Source organism: Nomascus leucogenys, chromosome 13 (assembly GCF_006542625.1).
Source record: "Nomascus leucogenys isolate Asia chromosome 13, Asia_NLE_v1, whole genome shotgun sequence".
Taxonomy (NCBI): domain Eukaryota; kingdom Metazoa; phylum Chordata; class Mammalia; order Primates; family Hylobatidae; genus Nomascus; species Nomascus leucogenys.
This window is the reverse complement of record NC_044393.1, coordinates 56,126,557-56,149,849: the sequence shown is the minus strand read 5'-3', so window position 1 is coordinate 56,149,849 and position 23,293 is coordinate 56,126,557. Positions and strand designations below refer to the sequence as shown.

Below are 23,293 nucleotides of genomic sequence, written 5' to 3'. Positions count from 1 at the left end.
TTGGGAGACCACTTTTCTTCTTCCTTTTTGATTATACAGCAAGAAGCACAGAGATCAGGTGTCCAATCCACTCAGACATGTGGATTAAGGCTGGAGGTGGGGCAGAGTAAGACGAAATATCGATGCTCCTTCTGCTTTTACAAAGTGCCAACTTCAAAGACTTTCTCTATATTTACTAACTGAATTCCTCAAAATATAACTGACATTTTAGAATATGAAGGTAATAAAATAGAATGATTAAATTAGAAAAAAACATATTTTTGCTTGTGAATGAACATGAGTATCCACTTCTTAATTCATGAGGATTTTACCAACAATGCCCTCTTAGAAAAAGAGAGAAAAATACAGTTTCAGCTAGAAGAGTCCTAAAATGACTAAATTTTTATAAAACTACACAGAGAGTTGAGGCAGTAACAATATCAAGAAAAACATTCCCAAATACTTTCAGGATTTTAAATGTGGGCTCAGAGTAAGTAGAAAGGGCTAGGAAAAGCCACTGTCAAGACGATATAAATTCACTTTCTGCTTCTCCATACACAAAACTGTCTCTTGTAAGTCTGTATGGTCAGATTCATGTAAAGAGCAGATTTATGGAGACCAATGTTCTGCTTGTGAGAGTAAACAATCCAAACTAGGCTAAGAATACTGGAAAAGCTGGAAGCTGCAAAGAGTTCAAATTGCTACATGTCTATAAAGCCACAACAAAACAGCTCCAGAGAAGGGTAATTTGGGAGAAACAAAAGGGAAAAGGCAGGAGGGAGACTTTGAAATGAAGAGTAACTGAGAGAACAATCAGGGATGTGATTGAGGTTGGCCTACTAGTAACCTACTAGTAAGAGTACGGTTATAGAGAATACCCCTACTCAAAGCCTTTCCCATACACCTCCCAGAATGAAGATATTCCTGCCATTCCAGTCTCAGCTCAAATGACCCCCTCTCAGTAAGCTTTTCCCTGAATACCCAGTTTAAAGTTGCCCCTCTTGTCCCTTTGAATGGTATCATCCTGTTTCCTCTTCTCCAGAGCTGGCTAAAGAGACCTACTGTTTTATGTTTATTGTCTGTCTCCTCCTTCGCTACATTATAAGCTCCATGAGGGCAGGGTCCTTCCTTGTCTGTCTGCTTCATTACTGTATCCCCAAGGCTTTTCTACACTGCTGGCTACAATATACGTTAGGTTCAAAAATGCTGAAGAAATAGCGCTAATAAAAAATAATATAATAGGGGTGGCACCTAAAGATTATTTGGCCAGACATGGAGGCTCATGCCTGTAATCCCGGTACTTTGGGAGGCCCAGGTGGGCGGATCACATGAGGCCAGGAGTTCAAGACCAGCCTGGCCAACATGGTAAAACCCGTCTCTACTAAAAATACAAAAATTAGTCAGGCATGGTGGTACACACCTGTAGTCCCAGATACTTGGGAGGCTGAGGCATGAGAATCACTCAAACCTGGGAAGCAGAAGTTGCAGTGAGCTCAGATCATACCACCGCACTCCAGTCTTGGTGACAGAGTGAGACACGGTTTCAAAAAAAAAAGCAAATGTTATGTAAACAAGTATTAAGTTTCTGAAATCCATAAATTAAAATATAGTATATAGTACTGGCTAAAAACATAAAATAGACTTTTAACACTAGAGCTTGACTAGTCTTCGGCTTTTTTTCAAGTAGTATTATTAAAAACAGTACCATTTATGCCCCACAATTATGAAAATGTAACCTGGTTTTAGTCTCTAACAAGAATAATGAAAGATTTCACAAGATAATCAGAGCAGAAGGCAATGGCATTTCTCAATTAAAATGTGGGAAAAAAAAGATTTCAAGAGTGTCCACATTTCCAATTTTTTTTTAAAAAAGAGGTGAAATTGACATACAATAAAATGTACAATTCAATAAGTTTTGATAAACATATACATCCACAACCAACACTCCAATCAAGATATAAAACATTTTCAACACCTTGTAAAGTTTCCTTGAGCCCCCTTACAGTCAATTCCCACTATCTCATAGGCAATTACTTGTTAGATTTCTACCACTGTAGTTTAGCTTTGCCTGTCTTTGAACTTCATGCAAACATAAGATTAATTCCTGTTGTTCTTTTTTATTGATGAGTAGTATTCCCTTATATGAACATACCACAATATATATATCTCCATTCTCCTGTTGATGGACATTTCAGTTTCTAGTTTGAGCTATTTTGAATAAAGCTTGTATAAATATTTTTAATATTCTTCTAAATATTCAACCCTTTGATGGTAATATTCATTGAAAAAACTTCCAGTCTTGTGCTTGTCTTTTCATTTTGTTTACAATAACTTTGGTTGAATAAAAGCATATGTTTACAACCATTTTGTAAATGTTACGTTTATTTTTCTTAAATACCTAGGAGTGGCCGGGCGCGGTGGCTCACGCTTGTAATCCCAGCACTTTGGGAGGCCGAGGCAGGTGGATCACGAGGTCAGGAGATCGAGACCACGGTGAAACCCCGTCTCTACTAAAAATACAAAAACTTAGCCGGGCGTGGTGGCGGGCGCCCGTAGTCCCAGCTACTCGGAGAGGCTGAGGCAGGAGAATGGCGTGAACCTGGGAGGCGGAGCTTGCAGTGAGCCGAGATTGCGCCACTGCACTCCAGCCTGGGCGACAGAGAGAGACTCCGTCTCAAAAAAAAAAAAAAATACCTAAGAGTGGGATTGCTTGGTGATAGGTGGGTGAATGCTTAACTTTATAATATGCCCACAGTTTTCCTAAGTGTTTATATCACTTTATGCCCTCAAGGACCATATAGGAGTTCCAGCCAACATAAGGTATATCTTATTTTAGCCATTCTTGTGTGTGTTTAACGGTGTCTTACAGTGGTTTTAATTTTCACTATCCTGATAACTAAAAATACCGAGCACCATTCCACGTGCTTATTGGCCATTCTTATGTCTTCTTTTTTTTCCGAGACAGAGTCTCACTCTGTCGCCCAGGTTGGAGTGCAGTGGCACAATCTTGGTTCACTGCAACCTTCGCCATCCCGGTTCAACCGATTCTCCTAACTCAGCCTCCCCGAGTAGCTGGGATTAAAGGCATGTGCCACCACTAATTTCTGTACTTTTAGTGGAGACAGGGTTTCATCATGTTGGCCAGGCTGGTATCAAACTGCTGACCTCAAGTGATCTGCCTGCCTAGGCCTCCCAAAGTGCTGGGATTACAGGCATGAGCCACCGCACCCAGCCATTCTTAGGTCTTCTTTATTGACGTGTTCAAGTCTTTGCTCAGTTTGATTAGGGTCCTCTTATTATTGAACTTTACCAGTTCCTGTTATATATTCTCAGCAACAGCAAATTAAAATGTATAATTTTTAAAATCCCAGTTGTGATAAGTTACATAGGAGTAAACCTAAGAAAAGATAGCAGCCGGGCGCGGTGGCTCACGCTTGTAATCCCAGCACTTTGGGAGGCCGAGGCGGGCGGATCACGAGGTCAGGAGATCGAGACCACGGTGAAACCCCGTCTCTACTAAAAATACAAAAAAATTAGCCGGGCATGGTGGCGGGTGCCTGTAGTCCCAGCTACTCGGAGAGGCTGAGGCAGGAGAACGGAGTGAACCCGGGAGGCGGAGCTTGCAGTGAGCCAAGATCGCGCCACTGCACTCCAGCCTGGGCGACAGGGTGAGACTCCGTCTCAAAAAAAAAAGAAAAGAAAAGATAGCAAACTCCTTATGGAGAAAATTATAAAACATTATTGAAGAATATGAAAGGAAGACTGAATAAAAGGAGACATATCATGTTCATGGATAGGAAGACTCAGTATCATTAAAATGTCTGTCATCTCCAACTTTGTTTATAAATTCAAGCAATTCCAGTAAAACTACCAATAAAGACTTTCTACAAAACTGAAGAAGCATATCCTAAAAGTTTTATGGAATAATAAAAGCCTACAAACAGTTCAATCATTTTCAAGCAAAAAAAAAAGTGAGAGTTACCATACCATATATCAAGACCATTTTAAAGTCACATTAATTAAGGGAAAGAGGCATTGAGGAAAGGACAAACCCAACAGAACGGAACAGAAGCTTGAAGTACATTCACATGTATGTGGAAATTTGTACATTCACATATAAATGGAAATTTAACATTTAAAAATCCGTGGGGGAAAAAATGAGTCAATACATGATGCATACTAAAATAATGAAATGAGATTCCCTAATTCATACCATATATAAGAATAAATTATAGATTAATTAAAGCCTTAAAGATGAAACTCAAGACTTACAAATTGTTACAGGAAAACAAGGAGATTATCTTTTTAATTTGGTTAGTGATGAAATCCTTGAACAAGGCAAAAAAATCACAAGCAAAAGGAACGATTAACATTAGCCTACATTAACATTAAAAATTATGTTCAAAGTTATTGTAAACAAAATGAAAAGACAAACCTAAGATTGGGAGATTTTTCTCAATGACTATTGCCAACATAGGGTTGGTAGCCAGAACATCAAAGGAAGGAAGGAAGGGAGGAAGGGAGGAAGGGAGGAAGGGAGGGAGGGAGGGAGGAAGGGAGGAAGGGAGGGAGGGAGGGAGGAAGGGAGGGAGGGAGGGAGGAAGGGAGGCAGGGAGGGAGGAAGGGAGGGAGGGAGGGAAATCCTTCTACAAATTGGTAAGAAAAACACAATCAGCCAGATGGAAAAAATGGCAAAAAATTTTCGAAATAAATAAACTACAAATACAGTCAATGAACAGGAAAAGATGTTCAATGTCACTAGCAATGAGGAAAACAAATTCAATTCACAGTTAAGATTCTATCTGACATCCATCCTACTGTCAAAGCTTGTTGAAATCTGACAATATTGAATGTTAGCTTCAATGTGAAAATCAGGGACTCTTACACTGCTGATGAGAGTACAAATTGGTGCAACACCTTTACAAAGCAGATACAACAATGTGAGGTGAAGTCAAAGCTGTGCACCCCTACAATCAACCTTTCCACACTTAGGTACCTACCCTACAGCAGCAGTCCACAAACTTTTCCATCTTAAAACCTCTATATACTCTCAATCATTATTTGCGTATATGGTTATATCCACTGATATTTATTGTATTATAAATTAAAACTAATAAATATTTAAAATATGAATTTAAAAGAACTTACATGTTACTAATAACATATTTTCCAAAACAAACAAAACTTAGTAAAATTTAGAATGACTTTGTTTTACATTTTTGCAAATATGGTATGATAGAAGATGGCTGGGTTCTCATATTTGCTCCTGCATTCAATCTGTCGCAATATCATACATCATGTACCCTCTGGAAAACTCTACCATAAGCTATCATGCTGAGAGCATGGGAGAAAAAAAGGCAAAGAAAATCTTAGAAGTATGATTATAATTTTCATCCTATGGACTCTTGCAAGTCTGGGAAGAGAGGGAAATGGTCCCCCAGAGGTACCCAGACCACACACTGAAAACTATCTTTAAAAACTACATTTGCCTAAGACACACACACACACACACACACACATTCACTACAGCACTATAACAACAAATTGCTAACAACCAAAATATTTACCAAAGAATGGATAAAGTGTATATTTATACAAGGGTATACTACATAGAAGGTTAAAATAAATGAACTAGAGAACTAGAACTACATGAATCAATGTAACATCTCAAATACCGTTCTCAAAAACAAGTTGATGGATAGTAATTTACATAAAAGAAACTTTTATAAGTGCAAAATTTATACAGATTTCTAACCTAATGCCTATGTAGTAATACTACAAAAACCACATACCAGAAACATAAACACTAAATGCCATCATGGTGGTGGTTATCTCTGGAGAGAGAAGTTGATGGATGGGACAGGAGAGAGTACACGAGGGGCCTCCTCCTACTGCACATGTGGTATATTTTAAAAGAAAAAAAAAACTTTTTTTCGTTTTTTGAGACAGAGTCTTACTTTGTCACCCACGCTGGAGTTCACTGCAACCTTGGCCTCCTGGGTTCAAGCGATTCTCCTGCCTCAGCCTCCCAAGAAGCTGAGATTACAGGCATGTGCCACTACACCCGGCTGATTTTTGTATTTTTAGTAGAGATGGGGTTTCATCATGTTGGCCAGGGTGGTCTCGAAGTCCTGACCTCAGGTGATCCACCCGTCTTGGTCTCCCCCAAAGGGCTGGGATTACAGGCGTGAGCCACCATGCCCGGCCAGAAAAATAAAAATAAAAAACCTTCAAGGGTGACAAAATGTTAAAATCTGTCAGAGCTGGAGGACTGCTTATATGAGTGTTCCTTATTTATCTGTATCCTTCTGTATATTGAAAATACGTCACAACAAGTAAAAGAGAAAAAAAATTCTGCTCTACTCAGTTTTGGCAGATAAAAATCTCTCACTATGCTCCGATACTATCAGCCCAACCAAATTAGTTCAAAATGTACTTTAATGTAAAATGTGCTCCTAAAATATTTTTCATAAAATATTCTTTTTACAAACGGTTTTTGTTAAGATTCAAACACTAAAATACCTTTTGGATTCCATTTAAGGAATTACAAGAAAGGTATTTCAAGGAATTATTATGCATCAAAAGTCCTAATATTGCTTGGCTGGTAAACTGCTGTTAACAGTCAAATAAATCAAAGACCTATGAACAACTCCATGTAAAAACAAAGATCTCAAAAGATTGTCTTTATTTTCTTCTAAAAATAAATTATTAGTAATTCGTAGTTAAGTACAGAATTGTAAGTTTTCAGAATAAAAACATATACTAATGTAAGACTTGGAGAGGTATAAATTTGTCCCATCATGAGCTTACTTTTATAAATATTATGACATGAGGAAAGGGCAACAAGCTGTCAATTTAATGCCAACTAATTGTTTTCCAATTAATTTGTATTTCAGGCGCACAGTTATGTTTTTCTACAAGCATATGCCTCATTTAAATAAAGTAACAATTTTCAATACTTCTACCTACACGTTCCTAAGTTGTTCAAAAATTACCTGCTAAACCTTAAATTTAAGACCATAAACTTGGAGACTGTGTACACAAACATCTATTTACTCTATCAGTTAAACACTATTTCTCAGGGGAAAGGGTGGTATGAAAACAAAGCAAAGCTTTATCCCATCTTTTTTTTTTTACTTTTTTTTCCAAGTCAGACTATTTACCTCAAATTTCAAATGGAATTAAAGGAGGACACAAGATTTAAAGGAAAGCAAGTTTTTAAAGATTTGAAACACTTAACTAAAAGATTTAAAGACTTTACTTTCATATTTTTCATTAATAACTTTTTTAAAGTACTATTACTATACTGCCTTGAGAGCAATCTCTAGCTTCTATTTCCACTCAAATTTCATTTTTTTTAAACTGTCATGTTCTCATTGAATTCTAAAACTTGTATTTGTTTGTTTCCTTTGGGTTTTGTTATGTTTTGTTTTTTTAACACACATTAATGCTTAGTGTATGCCAGGTACTGTTAATTCATTTAATTCTCAAAACATCCCTCTGAGATAGGTACTATCTTTATTCCCATTTCATAGATGAGGAAAATGAGGCACTGATCATAAAATACATAACTTATTCAAGGTCTCAAAAGTTATAAATGGCAGAGTCAGGCTTCCAATCTAGAGTCTATACCAAAATGAAATCACACTCTTAAAAAAGCTTCCACTATTTCAGATGTTTCACATAATTACTCTTAAATTTTTGGCAACTAAAAGCAATCTGGTTTATTTTTGCTTTTTTCCATAAAAGCAAATTGCCAGGTTTAAAAAGTATGAGGCAAAGGAAAAGGAGCTCTAGTGACCACGTTTATGAAAATTAGTGGAGTGGGAAAAAAAAAAGAATGACATCAGAGTACAGGAGAGAAGAACTGAGGAAGGAGAGAACACATTCAGTTTAGGATAAAATTGTTTGGAGGTGCCTGAAGAACATGCAAGCAAAGGTATTTGGTAAGCAGGTGGATATGTCCATTTCAATCTTAAAGAGACAGGTCTGTGCTGGAGCTAGAGGAAAAACTGGAGGAGTTCAAACAGCAAGTGAGTCTTGAGGGGTCAGCAGAATTCAAGCAACAGAGGGAGGAAGGGAGCTTGCCTGGCAAAGTGGCAGGAATGATGAGGAAAGGCAAAAAGATGGAAATGGACAAAGCAGGTTCAGGGCAATAGATCAGTTTTAGATTAAGCACAGGGTTCACATAAGCACATGCAATGACATACAGCATCAGTGGTTTGTGGGGGGCCAGAATGTCACCTCAATTACAATATGAAATCCTACAGGCAAGAGAAGCCTGTGCACATGCATTCTGTGCATTTTGTAGTGTTCAAATGTCAGGCCCAAGCCTCACGTTGTATTTTTAATACAACGAAGTCCAAATCTATGAGACTGAACTGAAGATAGGCTAAAGCTTTTATATTTTATGAAAACATCTTAAAATACATGTAAAACATTACTAGGAAACTATTATTAAAAGTCTATTTAACATCGTCTCAGCCCAAAATCTCCTTAAGCTGATAAGCAACTTCAGCAAAGTCTCAGGATACAAAATCAATGTGCAAAAATCACAAGCATTCTTATACACCAATAACAAGCAGAGAGCCAAATCATGAGTGAACTCTCATTCACAACTGCTTCAAAGAGAATAAAATACCTAGGAATCCAACTTACAAGAGATGTGAAGGACCTCCTCAAAGAGAACTACAAACCACTGCTCAATGAAATGAAAGAGGATACAAACAAATGGAAGAACATTCCATGCTCATGGGTAGGAAGAATCAATATCGTGAAAGTGGCCATACCGCCCAAGGTAATTTATAGTTTCAATGCCATCCCCATCAAGCTACCAATGACTTTCTTCACAGAATTGGAAAAAACTACTTTAAAGTTCATATGGAACCAAAAAAGAGCCCGCATTGCCAAGTCAATCCTAAGCCAAAAGAACAAAGCCGGAGGCATCATGCTACCTGACTTCAAACTATACTACAAAGCTACAGTAACCAAAACAGCATGGTACTGGTACCAAAACAGAGATATAGACCAATGGAACAGAACGGAGCCCTCAGAAATAATGCTGCATATCTACAACTATCTGATCTTTGACAAACCTGACAAAAAAAAGAAATGGGGAAAGGATTCCCTATTTAATAAATGGTGCTGGGAAAACTGGCCAGCCATACGTAGAAAGCTGAAACTGGATCCCTTCCTTACACCTTATACAAAAATTAATTCAAGATAGATTAAAGACTTACATGTTAGACCTAAAACCATAAAAACCCTAGAAGAAAACCTAGGCAACACCATTCAGGACACAGGCATGGGCAAGGACTTCATGTCTAAAACACCAAAAGCAATGGCAACAAAAGCCAAAATAGACAAATGGGATCTAATTAAACTAAAGAGCTTCTGCACAGCAAAAGAAACTACCATTGGAGGGAACAGGCAACCTCCAGAATGGGAGAAAAATTTTGCAATCTACTCATCTGACAAAGGGCTAATATCCAGAATCTACAATGAACTCAAACAAATTTACAAGAAAAAAACAACCCCATCAAAAAGTGGGCAAAGGATACGAACAGACACTTCTCAAAAGAAGACATTTATGCAGCCAAAAGACACATGAAAAAATGCTCATCATCACTGGCCATCAGAGAAATGCAAATCAAAACCACAATGAGATACCATCTCATACCAGTTAGAATGGTGATCATTAAACAGTCAGGAAACAACAGGTGCTGGAGAGGATGTGGAGAAATAGGAACACTTTTACACTGTTGGTGGGACTGTAAACTAGTTCAACCATTGTGGAAGTCAGTGTGGAGATTCCTCAGGGATCTAGAACTAGAAATACCATTTGACCCAGCCATCCCATTACTGGGTATATACCCAAAGAATTATAAAACACGCTGCTATAAAGACACATGCACATGTATGTTTATTGTGGCACTATTCACAATAGCAAAGACTTGGAACCAACCCAAATGTCCAACAACGATAGACTGGATTAAGAAAATGTGGCACATATACACCATGGAATACTACACCGCCATAAAAAAGGATGAGTTCATGTCCTTTGTAGGGACATGGATGAAGCTGGAAACCATCATTCTCAGCAAACTATCACAAGGACAAAAAACCAAACACCACATGTTCTCACTCATATAGGTGGGAACTGAACAATGAGAACACATGGACACAGGAAGGGGAACATCACACACTGGGGCCTGTCATGGGGTGGGGAGAGGGGGTAGGGATAGCATTAGGAGATATACCTAATGTTAAATGAAGAGTTAATGGGTGCAGCACACCAACATGGCACATGTATACATATATAACAAACCTGCACGTTGTGCACATGTACCCTAAAACTTTAAGTATAATAAAAAAAAGTCTATTTAAAATATTTTCATGCCTAAGAAGTTTTCAATCATTTTAGATTCATACACATTAACATTAGACAGTGTTCAGTATTTAAAAAAACATTTGCACACCTACTGTGAGCAAAGCACAACACATACAGGAAAGACTTAGAGAGGGTATATTCCTGAACATTCTTGCCTACCTATACTGAGGACCCTTGACATCTGCAAAGCTGACTGATGGAGGCCATATTCATCCTACCATATTGATACTATTAACATCAAGGAGGAAAACTTGTAAAAATATTTTGTAGGGTGAAATATAAACCAAACCTTTGGGAAAAGAGTGAGATTTAGCAGAAAGATAGGGAGAGGGGAGTGGGAATTCAGGACCAAGAGAATGACTTAAGACAAGAATATTTGGCTATATCATTTTAGAATCATGTCATGTGCCGCTATATACTGTGGTTTTTGTTTGTTTTGTTTTGTTTTGTTTTGTTTTGTTTTGAGAAGGAGTCTCACTCTGTCAAGCAGTGGTGTGATCTCGGCTCACCGCAAGATCCGCCTCTCGGGTTCACACCATTCTCCTGCCTCAGCCTCCCGAGTAGCTGAGACTACAGGCAACCGCCACCACACCCGGCTAATTTTGTGTGTGTGTATTTTTAGTAGAGACGGGGTTTCACCAACTTAGCCAGGATGGTCCCGATCTCCTGACCTCGTGATCCGCCCGCCTCGGTCTCCCAAAGTGCTGGGATTACAGGCTGTAAGCCACCACGCCCAGCCTACTGTGTTTTATTTACTATTTAATGGATATTTACAAAAGAATTGCCTTTCTTTCATGTATTTTTGCACTTCTTTAGTAGGTAATCCAAGCACATGATAAACATTTTTTCAAAAGTTACAAGAAAGCAAATAGTGAACGATCTCTCTCTCCTAACCAAATAACCTAAAATATTCTACGAAATTTCTTTTCAACTATTTTAAACTTTAGACTTTCTTCTAATTCTGACCGGTATTTCCATGATTTACTGATTCCTAACCAGAAAACTGTATGATTCTCTTTGTCCCATCCACAAATGTTGCACCAAAAACATTACTACTATACAATTGGAATTCAAGGTATATACAGAAAACAGGTTTTAAAAGAAAAAGCCTGGATTTTCCCCTTCAGGTAACGTAGTTTTATTTCCTTTTTATAAGATAGAATTTTCCTCTGTATTCTGCCAACTTCTGTTGAGTCAATTAATTTAGCGAGTGACTGTCTTTTAAAAAAGACACACACACACACAGGCTCTTTATAATCTAGAAACTTGAATCAAGGAATCAAAATTGATCATGGCTACTTTATATATTACTAGAGTATCAATTTAAGTGGTATTGTTTAGAGCTGTAATCTCCAAAATGGGGTTCATGTATGCCAAAATAAGTATATAAGGCTATATGTTGGGATGAAAATTACAACTTGCTTAGAATTGCTTTTTACTTCCTCCTTTCAAAATTTATATTGTAGGAAGCTTTAGCATACATGTAAGTCAATATATTGCCACATGTATAAAATTTATCAACATATACTGGGGGTGTACACTGAAATATATTTTGCTAATAAAGGCATATAATAAAATAAATTTAGAGAATTAAGCAGCTCAGTACATGAGGTGATTATTTCTAAAATAAATAAATGTAAGCCTGGGTGTGGTGGCTCATGCCTATAATCCCAGCACTTTGGGAGGCTGAGGCAGGTGGGATCACTTGAGGCCAGGAGTTCCAGAACAGCCTTGCCGACATGGAAAAACCTCATCTCTACCAAAAATACAAAAATTAGGCAGACATGGTGGCACACACCTGTAATCCCAGCTACTCACGAAGCTGAGGCAGGAAAATCACTTGAACCCAGAGGCAGAGGCTGCAGTGAGCCAAGATGGCACCACTGCACTCCAGCCTGGGCAACAGAGCAAGACTCTGTCAAAAACAAAATAAAATAAAATAAAATAAACAAATGTACTGAGTTTCGAAGGTACATGAAATGCTAATTTGGGTTGAATAGGCGGAGAATGCAAATTGTAAAAGGCAGAGATCAATGCAGGGCTAGCCTGCAAACTTCTAGAGGGAAAAGTAGGTAGTTTATTTTTTGATATGTGGTTATTTTCAACCACGTTACTGCTAAAAGAATTACCGAAATGAAGTCCATAAACTGTGGTTGAAGAGGAAGACCCTGAACTCAGATTACCAGGTTCAAACCTCGATGCCACCAATTACTCTGGGGAAGACTAAATCACTTATGTGTAAAGCATCTGTTCAGATGACAATGTGTAAAGCACTGTTACACATCTGATACATCAGTAGTCAAAAATGTTAATAATAAATAGTATTAAATAAAAAGGACACCATTTATTTATTTTTCTGAGACAGAGTATACCTGTCGCCCAGGCTGGAGTGCAGTGGCGCAGTCTCGGCTCACTGCAACCTCTGCCTCCAGGGTTCAAGCGATTCTCCTGCCTCAGCCTCCCAAGCAGCTGGGATTAAGGCGCCCGCTACCACGCCTGGCTAATTTTTGTATTTTTAGTAGAGATGGGGTTTCACCATGTTGGCCAGGCTGGTCTCATACTCCTGACCTCAGGTGATCCGCCCGCCTCGGCCTCCCAGAGTGCTGGAAATTATAGGCATGAGCCACCGTGCCCGGCCTAAAAGGACACCATTTAAAAGACATTAGTTTTCTATAATAATGAGAACAAAACAGCCGAATCATGTTTTAATTCAACATGACCTTTGAAAAAGATGCTTTTTGGGTGTAACTCAAATGTATTAGAACAAATGGAACAAACGGCTTTTTTCCTTCTTTTTTTACCCCCCAAATTCCCCTCAACATCACTCCCATGGACTATTTTGTCTTGGAACAGCTAATGTAAATTAAACAATGTCATCCTTAGTCAAACAGATACAGGAATAGCTGTATACAGTATATCTTCTTGGCTTCACTTTTATGTGGAACATGTGTTTACATTTTGACCTTTTGTCTTTTTTTAAATTAAGAAACATTTTTAAACAGCAGCAACTGGAAAGACTTTTTTTTTAGTTTCCAAACATATTAAGCTACACATGGCAGAGCCTATTGCTGAAACATTTATAAATGTTACACCAACTGTTTATAGTTCTGATTTTCTTATTTGATTGTTTTGTTGTCATGTAAGCCATGACCTGAAAATTTTAGCTCAAATTCTTTCCATAAAATAATTACATAATGAAACAGTCTGAGTCATTTTGAATTTGTGAAGCACAAAATTCACTCCCATAAAATAATGACAAGCATCACAGTGAGGTTTTTATAGTAGGATTTTGTGACTGTCCCAACCACAACTAGATGACATAGATAAGACAGGAAGGACAAGAACAGGATGAAGAACACAGTAACAATTCATCCAGCTCAGAAAAATCACTGCATTCTTGTTTCTTTTCCATTGTCTCTTCTTAAGCAAGTGATAAGAAAATACAGTCTAATATCAGATTTCACTTCATTGAAAAAGCATCAAAGAACAAAAAAACCTGGAAATTCTGAAGACAAAAGTACTTTTCTTTAGCTCATCCTTTTAAAACCTTATCTATCATTGATGGAAGACAGAAAAAATTCTTATGATGTAAGTTAATATAAATAGTGCACAAGCCGGGCGCGGTGGCTCATGCTTGTAATCCCAGCACTTTGGGAGGCCGAGGCGGGCAGATCACGAGGTCAGGAGATCGAGACCACGGTGAAACCCCGTCTCTACTAAAAATACAAAAAATTAGCCGGGCGTGGTGGCGGGCGCCTGTAGTCCCAGCTACTCGGAGAGGCTGAGGCAGGAGAGTGGCGTGAACCCGGGAGGCGGAGCTTGCAGTGAGCCGAGATTGCGCCACTGCACTCCAGCCTGGGCGACAGAGCGAGACTCCGTCTCAAAAAAAAAAAAAAAAAAAAAAAATAGTGCACAAAATGTTGGCAACAGTTCTATGAACAAAATCAAATTTACAAGGTCAAAACCTGCCAAATTTGGATAAGTAACTTCTCTGTCTCTTACCTGCCCCATCTATTAACAAAATTGATCACACATACTATCTATGAGGCCATCTCTGACAAAAGGATGGTGTCTTAAGTCTAGGCAGGGAGCACTGGCTCACGCCTCTAATTCCAACACTTTTGGAGGCTGAGGCAAAAGGACTGCTTGAAGCCAGGAGTTCAAGACCAGCCTGGGCAAGAAAGCAAGACCCATCTCTACCAAAAAACAAACAAACAAAAACAGAAAAAAATGAAGTCTAAAGAGAGTAAATGTAAGACTAATCATTTCTTTTTTCTTAAAATAAGAAATATCCTACCTTCCAACTTTCACACATTCCTTCTAATAGGCCATCCCAGATCTCAGCACTTTCTGTAATTCTCCACACTTCTAAAGTAGACCCTGCAATTAGTCACTTCCGTCTTCTTCACTGAATCTTTCACCTTAAAATATTCCATCATTTCCCAACCTCCACTGTAGGACTTTATTACTACTACTACTGACAAACGATTTTCTTAATGGGTCAAAAATAAACCCCAAATTGATGGATTCATAGGTCCCCTGTTTGTATTTGCACAACTGAAAAAAAAAATGCAATTGTTTTTCAACATAGCTGTTAACAAAATCTTTACGGCTGGAAATGTACTGGAATCCATGGAATGAGATTTGCAATAATAAAATAACCATTCAATATTCACTCCTGTTCTACCCAGATACAGCACATCAGTTTATGTGCATCCACAAAAAAAAAAAAAAAAAAAAAAAAAATTGCTGGTAACTAACTGTCTTATCTAAAATAATAGCTAAATGGTTTGGTTTTTGATAGGTAGAAAAATTAAAGTACTAATGGTTCAATTTCTGTTTAGGTGTTTCCATTGTATGTCTTCAAAGTATAAGTTACTCAAGCAAGCCTTCACAACTGGTTTTATTTCTCTCTTGCTCTCTCCCTCCCCCTTTCCCTCCTGACTTCATTATCTTTCTCCCTCTACTGCCCTTCTTCCAAAGCCGAAAGTAATAGATGGTAAGAGAAGGACACTATTTCAAGTTTTTTAGTTTCCCAATTTCAACCCCTAAAGCAATCCACTATTACTAGTAAAATGAATAATGTTCCTAACTTCTGCTTTGAAAATCACAATCACCATCTCTAACTCAAAATAATTTTTATTATCTTTTCTGACACTATTGTTTTATGCTCATAACTAAAATAATGGCTTCAATATTTTAGCCATTGTCATGAATGATTTAATCCATTTCAGGAGGATTTAAAACCACCATGTAAATCTCTAATAGCCAAAAACTATAAAGTCTCATTAATTACAAAATCCTGGAGCTCTTAGCTACAAATTATGAGTTGAAAGGATATGGATTTTATTACTGTATAACATTAAATCCTAAGTAAAACTGCCACATAAGCTCATTCCCTACTTCATCTCACCAAGAAGTGCAATACTGGATTCATTTCCATAAAATGCAATGAAATTGCTATTCTGCAAAAAAAAAAATTTATAGGCCGGGCGCGGTGGCTCACGCTTGTAATCCCAGCACTTTGGGAGGCCGAGGCGGGCGGATCACGAGGTCAGGAGATCGAGACCATGGTGAAACCCCGTCTCTACTAAAAATACAAAAAAATTAGCCAGGCGTGGTGGCGGGCGCCTGTAGTCCCAGCTACTCTGAGAGGCTGAGGCAGGAGAATAGCGTGAACCAGGGAGGCGGAGCTTGCAGTGAGCCGAGATTGCGCCACTGCACTCCAGCCTGGGCGACAGAGCGAGACTCTGTCTCAAAAAAAAAAAAAAAAATTTATAACTGTGTAAGATTTTATATCAATGATATAAACTTTACAATATTTTGCTTGACCTTAAGGACGTTTTGTAAATTCTCCAAATTCCCTCTGAATTGTAAAAACCAAAAGGTAGGTAAGATTCCAACAAGACTGGACATGGGACAGAGTTAAGAGGATTAAGCCAGAGTTATTACATGGTAAATTTCTATTTATTACATTTGATATGCTTGTCTTATGGGGTATGATTCTATATTTTTGGTATGTGTATCTACTTTGAACTCTAGATCTTTTTCTTCTATAATATAGAAAATCAGCTCTTTATTTTCTATCACAGTAGTTATTTTTTCTCCCAGGTTGACTGCTCTGCATGTGCCCATGTGTAGTTAATTTTGTTTCTGACTTGTCCATTTATCAGAGTAATCTGAATGGTATTTACTTCATTTTTTATTTCAGCAATTCCACTGAAGAAATTATTGGACAACACAAGATCTCCTGATGATGCCTATATAAAATCATGAATTACCACAGATTGTACTCCAAACTAGTACAATCTGTGGTAATGCAATGCTATAGATGCAATGCTATAGCCTACCATAAACCTTCTAAGAAATTCAAGGCCTAGGGACGCTGCCCTTTCAGACATGACAGGTCAAACTGTATTTGCTTTCTCTAGGACGGGGAAGAGGGAGACAGAGTAGATGCCAAGAGGTTTCCACTATGGCTTCTTTCTGGCCTTTGAGAGTTTCCCTAGAAAGAGTCACCATAAGCCACTATCATTCTAACACCTAAAGCTTGCTCTTTCGACCAGAATTGACAGCAAATGGAAAGTAACAATTAGAATTGATAAGACTGGAAGAGAATAGGAGAGGGAAAAGAGAGCTATTAGAAGAGGAAGGGATCCTTTGGAAAGGTAGGAAAGAAGACCACCTTCACCCATCTGACTGCTCTAGTGCCACCTACGGCCATGCCACCTGAGCCTCAAAAATCACCCCTCCCTGGCCAGACAACATTTTTCCAGCTAACTGCAGGTGCCTGGCTTATTTGATTAAACCACGACATAATGAGGTCAAGGTAATATGCTTGATCTCTACGTTCGTCAATGGGCACAAGTTGCATGGTCAAAAACTTGCCTTTTAACTCCTACCTCTCATAAATACCATTACTTACGTTAAAGACATTCACAAGAGAGGATATGAACCAACGATGCAAATCCATCACCATTACTAAAAAATAACCAGGAAAACCTGACTTGTGAGTGAGCCCACAGAACAAATTCCATTTAAGAACTCCCTGATCATCCCGGGCTTCAAGGTTAGATACATAAGAGTAAGACTTCAGGCTTCACTACTTACTCGTTTTATGTGTGACCTTGGACAAGTTAATTTTTCAGAGCTTTAACAATAAAACACATTAAGGGTCCCAAATAGAGCTTGACATATAAGGGATACTCAGGTTATGCTATCCCCAGCCCCATGTAGAGATAGAATATGGTAGTCAAGAGCACAGGGATGAAGCCAGGTCCACCTGTATCCCAATCTTGATTTTGCAGCTCACGTGAAACACTGGGCAAGTGATGGCCTTATCATTCTCATAAAGCTGAGACAAAAAAATTAAAGCATTTAGACAGCACACAGCAATTGTCAACTAATGGCAATCATGTTTTGTTAAGAAGAAGACAGTATTATCACTATCTGTTAATGTTTTCCAAAGTACAGTCATGGAACTACTGATATCAGAATGACCTGGGTGGGATGTCTACTGAGGGGGAAGAAAAGGATATCATGTCCCATCTCAACCTATTAAAAAAAGTTCTCCAAAAATGGTACACGGTAATGGTCATTTCTGAATCAAACTTCCTTGAGGTATCAATGAAAATTTCAGAATTACTGACCCAGCAAGCCTTGTGCTGTATCATAGTAAATTAAGACTTGTTTTCCAATCCTTATTCTTTACTATGCCAGAATTGCGCAGTATCTGGGGTTCTTTTCTAATGAGACACATTTCTGGACACAGATGTCAAACTGATAGGCTCATACTTTTTAGGATCACTCCTGTTTTTTCCCCCAGTGGTACTATTTTGACTTTTTTTTTTCTTCTAACCAGGGGTCAGCAAGCTATGGCCTTGATCTGCAGCTAGTTTTGTACAACCCCAACCCTCAGAAGGTGTACGGGTTTAAAAAAAAAAATGAAGAAGAAGTGATCAAGACTACATGTTGCCCTAAGTCTAAAACATTTACTACCCGACCCTTTACAAGAAACCTTGCCGATCACTTTGTAGCATATAATTAAATGTTTTTCAACCGCAGGTCTCAACAATTTAAAATAGGGAGAAATAATTGATTCGAATAGGAAATATCAAAAAGCACTGCATCTGACAGAAGGAAGTACCTGTACTATTGCCAAAGTTTCTGTTATACACATGTATGTGCCTCCTGGATAATGATCAAATTGTATTTGGTTGCAGTCAAAAAGTTTTAAAGTCCTTAGGGGTGAGGCTAGGGAGTAAATAGTGCAATTGTTTAACAAGTTTAACTTGTTTAAGTCACATTGAGCAATTTTTACAGCAAAGGTGCCTTGGAGAATATAAAGCCATATAAAATGACCCCTGCTGTTCGGAAGTTAACGGCTTATTTCTTCACTACAAAATGAAAATAGAATCTCTTCTGTGCGCAATACATTGTTATAAGCAGAAAATGGAATCATCCATGCAAAGTACTTCAACAAATGCATTACACAAACAAAATATTTTGATTATATTAACAACATATCATACAGAATATATATATATATATGGTCTTTACCAAGCCCCTTAGTTCCTAGTTTTCTCTAATCTGGGAAGAGTCCTTTTTTTCCCCTTTGTATGTGTGCATGAACATGTCAGGGGCATAAAAGAAGTATTGGATCTATTTCTGCCCTTTCTGTCATCCGTTACTGGCTGCTGCTTCTTACCTATTTAAAACATGCATTCTTTTCTCTTTCTCGTTTCTGGTAGGAAAAGTATTTGACTCGATTCTTGTGCAAAAAGAATTATTAAGACTATGTTTATCCTCTTGGGGAAACATTTAAAAGTCCAAAATTAAAATTGTAAGTAACAAGCTTCACTTTTATCTTCACAGAGCACTAATTTCCAGGGTTTCTGGGATTGTTTTGGACAAACTAAAAATACATTAATTTTATAATCCATTTCAACATGTAATCCTGCAAAGAAAAGAAACATCTTCCTAGGAGCATACACAAGGAAATGAAATGATACTTTTAACTGTTTTCATTTTATGAAATACACTGCGGACACACAAACCGCAAGCAGTGTAAATAAATAAAAGCTGGTGCAATGCTGCATGCATGTTTGCCTTACACCACAAAGAGAAAACACTTGCACATTGCACTCCATGGTATTTTAGCTTGGGTTGCCATAAAAATGAGATTTGGGCATATTGTGTAATACAGGGGGCTGCAAATGAGGGTGTGTGTCTGGGTGTGTTAGGGAAAGAGGGTTGTAAGCAGAAGGGGTGGGACTTGCCAGGAGCAGCTATTTGAGAAAATTCCTTTTTCTTTCCCATTCATTCTTTCTAGCTCTACTGTCTGGCACAATCCTTACAATTACTCACTGGCTTTTCATTCTAAAGACAACCAACAAGCTTTCAGAACTTCCTACAGTGTTTTTCTCATACACTTTTTTAAAAAAAAGCACCAAACCATTCAATATGTCTTTTATACAAAAAGCAAACCATTAACCCATTTCCTCGTTCCAAAGACCCCGGTGGGTTTCAGACTAAATAGAATCCTTTGTTACGTATCCAAAAATAACACAACACGATATTGGCAAATTGGAAAATAATAGATAACTCTTATTTCCAAGAATGTCAGAGCTACTGGCCATAAATTTTGTTCTGCCCCAGTGAGTCCAATGTCATGCTTCTTTTAGTGAATCTACCGTCCTAACAACAGTAAAGCCAATCATATTAAACACCGTTCTCCTTTTCTCTTTCGACATTCCATTAATAAATACAAGGGCTGAAAGAAGACGCCAAGTGGGCCAGTTTCTTTATGCACAATGGTATCCTCCAAGCGAAATATCTCCAACCACAGCGAAAGTTGTCTTTCTAGCAGATGCCCACCCCAACCGGCCCAGTCAGAGGGGGCAAAGGGGAAGAGGGAAGCGTAACAACCCAGCTCTCCCACCTCCAGAGAAAGGGAAGAGGGTATGACAGAGAGCGGAGTAGGAAGGTGGGCGAGTGGGAGAGACAGAAATGGATGCTGAGGGGGTGGGCGAGATGGGAAGGTAGGAAAAGGTGGAGAATGCGAGGAGAGGTGGGTGCTCAAAGCGGTAGGATCCGAGAGCACAGCGGGAAGCGGTGGGGGGCAGCGAGGGGATCCGGGGGCGCGGGGGAGGGGTCTGGTCCTCACCATTGAACGCCCCTGTGTCTGCGGGCGCCGCCTCCTCCTCCTCCCCGTTCTCGGAGTCCGAGTGCATGGGCTCCTCGGCGAAGTTGACCCCCTTGCTGGGGGTGCCGCCCCCGGCAGCGACGCCCACGTCCCCCCAGGTCCTGCCCTCATGGCCGAAGCGCGCGGTGCCTTTGCGCTCGTTCTCCTGCTGCAGGCGCGTGAAGTGCTGCAGCGCGAACTCCAGCAGGTCCGCGGGCTGGTGCCTCAGCACCTCCACCGTGAAGCCCTGCAGCAGCTCCGTCAGTCCCGCCGGGATCTCGATGCTCATCCTGCCTCCGGGGCGGCAGGCGCCTGGGCGCCGCCCTCGCCCCTTCCCCGGCACGGCCTAGGGCCCCGCGGCTGCCGAGCGAGCGCCGACGGCGCTGGCGGCGCTACCGGCTGCGAGCGCGGCGCACTGGGCCCCGGCGGCCCGGCTGGCCCGGCCCGCAGCTCCCGGCGCGCGTCTGCTCCGTGTGGTGGCGGCGGCTGAGCGAGCGCGGCCCCGGGAGGGCTGGCAACATCTCCTGCTCCTCCCGCTCCCGCCGCGGCCGCGCCTCTCCCCCGCCCGGGCGCCCCGCCCCCGCCCCGCCGCGGTGTGCGGGAGGGGGCGCAGGAGAGCGCGCCCACGTGACCCCCGGAAACCATGGCAACCTCCGCTGGCTGGCGCCGCGCACCCGCCTGTCAGACCACCGCAGGGTGGAATGCGCTGGCTGGCTGCGCGCCTGAGCTGGGTGAGGCGGAGGAAGGCCCAGAGAGGCCGCCTTCGTGTCCACCTGTCCGCGCGTCCGGGAGCGGGCTGGCCACTCTCCCCGCTTCCCAGGCGTCATTCGCCATGGTGAACCCTCGCAGAGGTGGTGCCACAAGATTTGTCCTGAAACTTCAGCCTCCACCTTCGTAGTGGCATTTTATTTTCCTTCTAGAATCTAGTTGCATGATAAGTGTTGTTAATGTCCTTTGTTTAAAGTCTTATGGTGGTACTGGTTCTCTTTTGGACAAAGAAATGCTACCCCATCTTTGTGACGTCTTTCTTTTTCTTCCACCACGTTTTATCCAGCCTTTCCCGATCCATCCTGTTGATTATGTTTCGTCTTACTGATGCTATTCCGTTGTGCACTCCACGCATTTACTATTTATTGAGACAAAGGCACCACTTACTGTGAGGCACCTATCAAAGTTAGTTGATCTCCTTCAAATAGGATAGTGCAGGATGAGGCGCTTATTATTTTGAAACTTTCCTTTATGCTTTGAATGATTTTGACTTGTATCTCCAAAAATTGAAATACTTAAGTATAAAGAAAAATAGAATTACTAATGTATGCTTTTAAAGTAGAAGGCTTTGACTTTGAAATGAGGCTTGCTTTGCAAATGTTTACAATTTTGAAGTAGAGAAAATTGTCTTTTGTCAATTAAATGCTATTTAAGTATGCATACTTCATTTTCTACAATTATCATATCATTGTAAATAAAATAGTTCAAGAGCAAGCTCACTTGGTTATTCTGGTTTATCTTCCCACCCACGGAGGAGTAAACACATGACTGGGGAAACTCCAAGACTAGAAATCAGAGATGTAACAAACTAGTCCCTTTGGTAAAAATGGATCTTGATGTTAACCCTTTGTTAATGATGCATCCTGTATTTACTCCATGAGCCAATGTATTTCTCTATTTTCATTTCTTAACAACTTTATAGTAATAATGTTACGTTGTTTTTAAATATACAGTAGTTAAGTGCTTCTAATCGTGTCAAGCATTTTAAGAATTAAACTTTTGATCGGGTGCAGTGGCTCATGCCTGTAATCCCAACACTTTGGGAGGCCGAGGTGGGCGGATCAGCTGAGGTCAGGAGTTCAAGACCAGCCTGGCCAACATGGTGAAAACCCATCTCTACTAAAAATACAAAAATTAGCCGGGCATGGTGGCAGGCGCCTGTAATCCCAGCTGAGGAGGCTGAGGCAGGAGAATCGCTTGAACCCGGGAGGCAGAGGTTGCAGTGAACCGAGATCATGCCATTGCACTCCAGGCTGGGGGACAAGAGTGAGACTTCGTCTCAAAAAAAAAAAAGAAAAAAAGAATTAAACTTTTATAAAATATGGTGAGCCTCACATGTCACCGGTTGGAGCACAACGTTAGTACTACTCTACCGTGTAAGCATTATTATTTTTATGGATCTGGTAATCTAAGATGCATGTGTTATCACCTGTCTAAATTTGTGATATTATTTGTATTAATTATGATTAACACTGCTCACATGTGGCAGAAAATGCAAAATACAATAGCTTAAGATTTATTTCTCTGGAATCTAAATGTGGGCAGTTCAGGGTTGGTATGGTGCTCCATGATCATCAGGGACCCAGGCTCCTTCCAGCTCATTGCTCTGTGATCCTGTTTGTGGTCCAAAATGGCTGCTCCAGGGCCAGTCATATTTTAGCTAAGAGGAAAGTGAAAAAGAGAAGGGAAGCTCCCCTCCCCTCCCTGCAACACATACCCTTTAAAGACACTTCTAGGAAGTTAAACACAATTCCTCTTCTATCCTCTTGGCTAGAACTTAGTCAACATGGCCACACCTTTGGTGTGGCAGATTGCATTTTCCAAAGATGACTACAACAATATCTCCTACAGTGTGGCGTGGCCACTACCCACTAATGAATTGAAGTCTTATTTCCCCTCCCCTTGAATCTGAATGTGCTTGTGATTTCTTTGACCAATAGAGCATTATAAAAGTCAAGTCAGCATGACAGAAG

General features: G+C 39.9%; 1 protein-coding gene across 1 annotated transcript in view; it reads right to left on the bottom strand.

The window, feature by feature from the left end:
• The window catches only part of PRKAR2B (protein kinase cAMP-dependent type II regulatory subunit beta), a 119,652-nt gene extending 98,545 nt beyond the window's left edge, over positions 1 to 21,107 (bottom strand). Inside the window, exon 1 of the mRNA XM_030825933.1 lies at positions 20,535 to 21,107. Coding sequence (XP_030681793.1) covers positions 20,535 to 20,841 — 307 coding nt within the window. The 5' untranslated portion in view covers positions 20,842 to 21,107. The remainder of the gene's footprint in view (positions 1 to 20,534) is intronic.
• Positions 21,108 to 23,293: the final 2,186 nt, after the last annotated feature.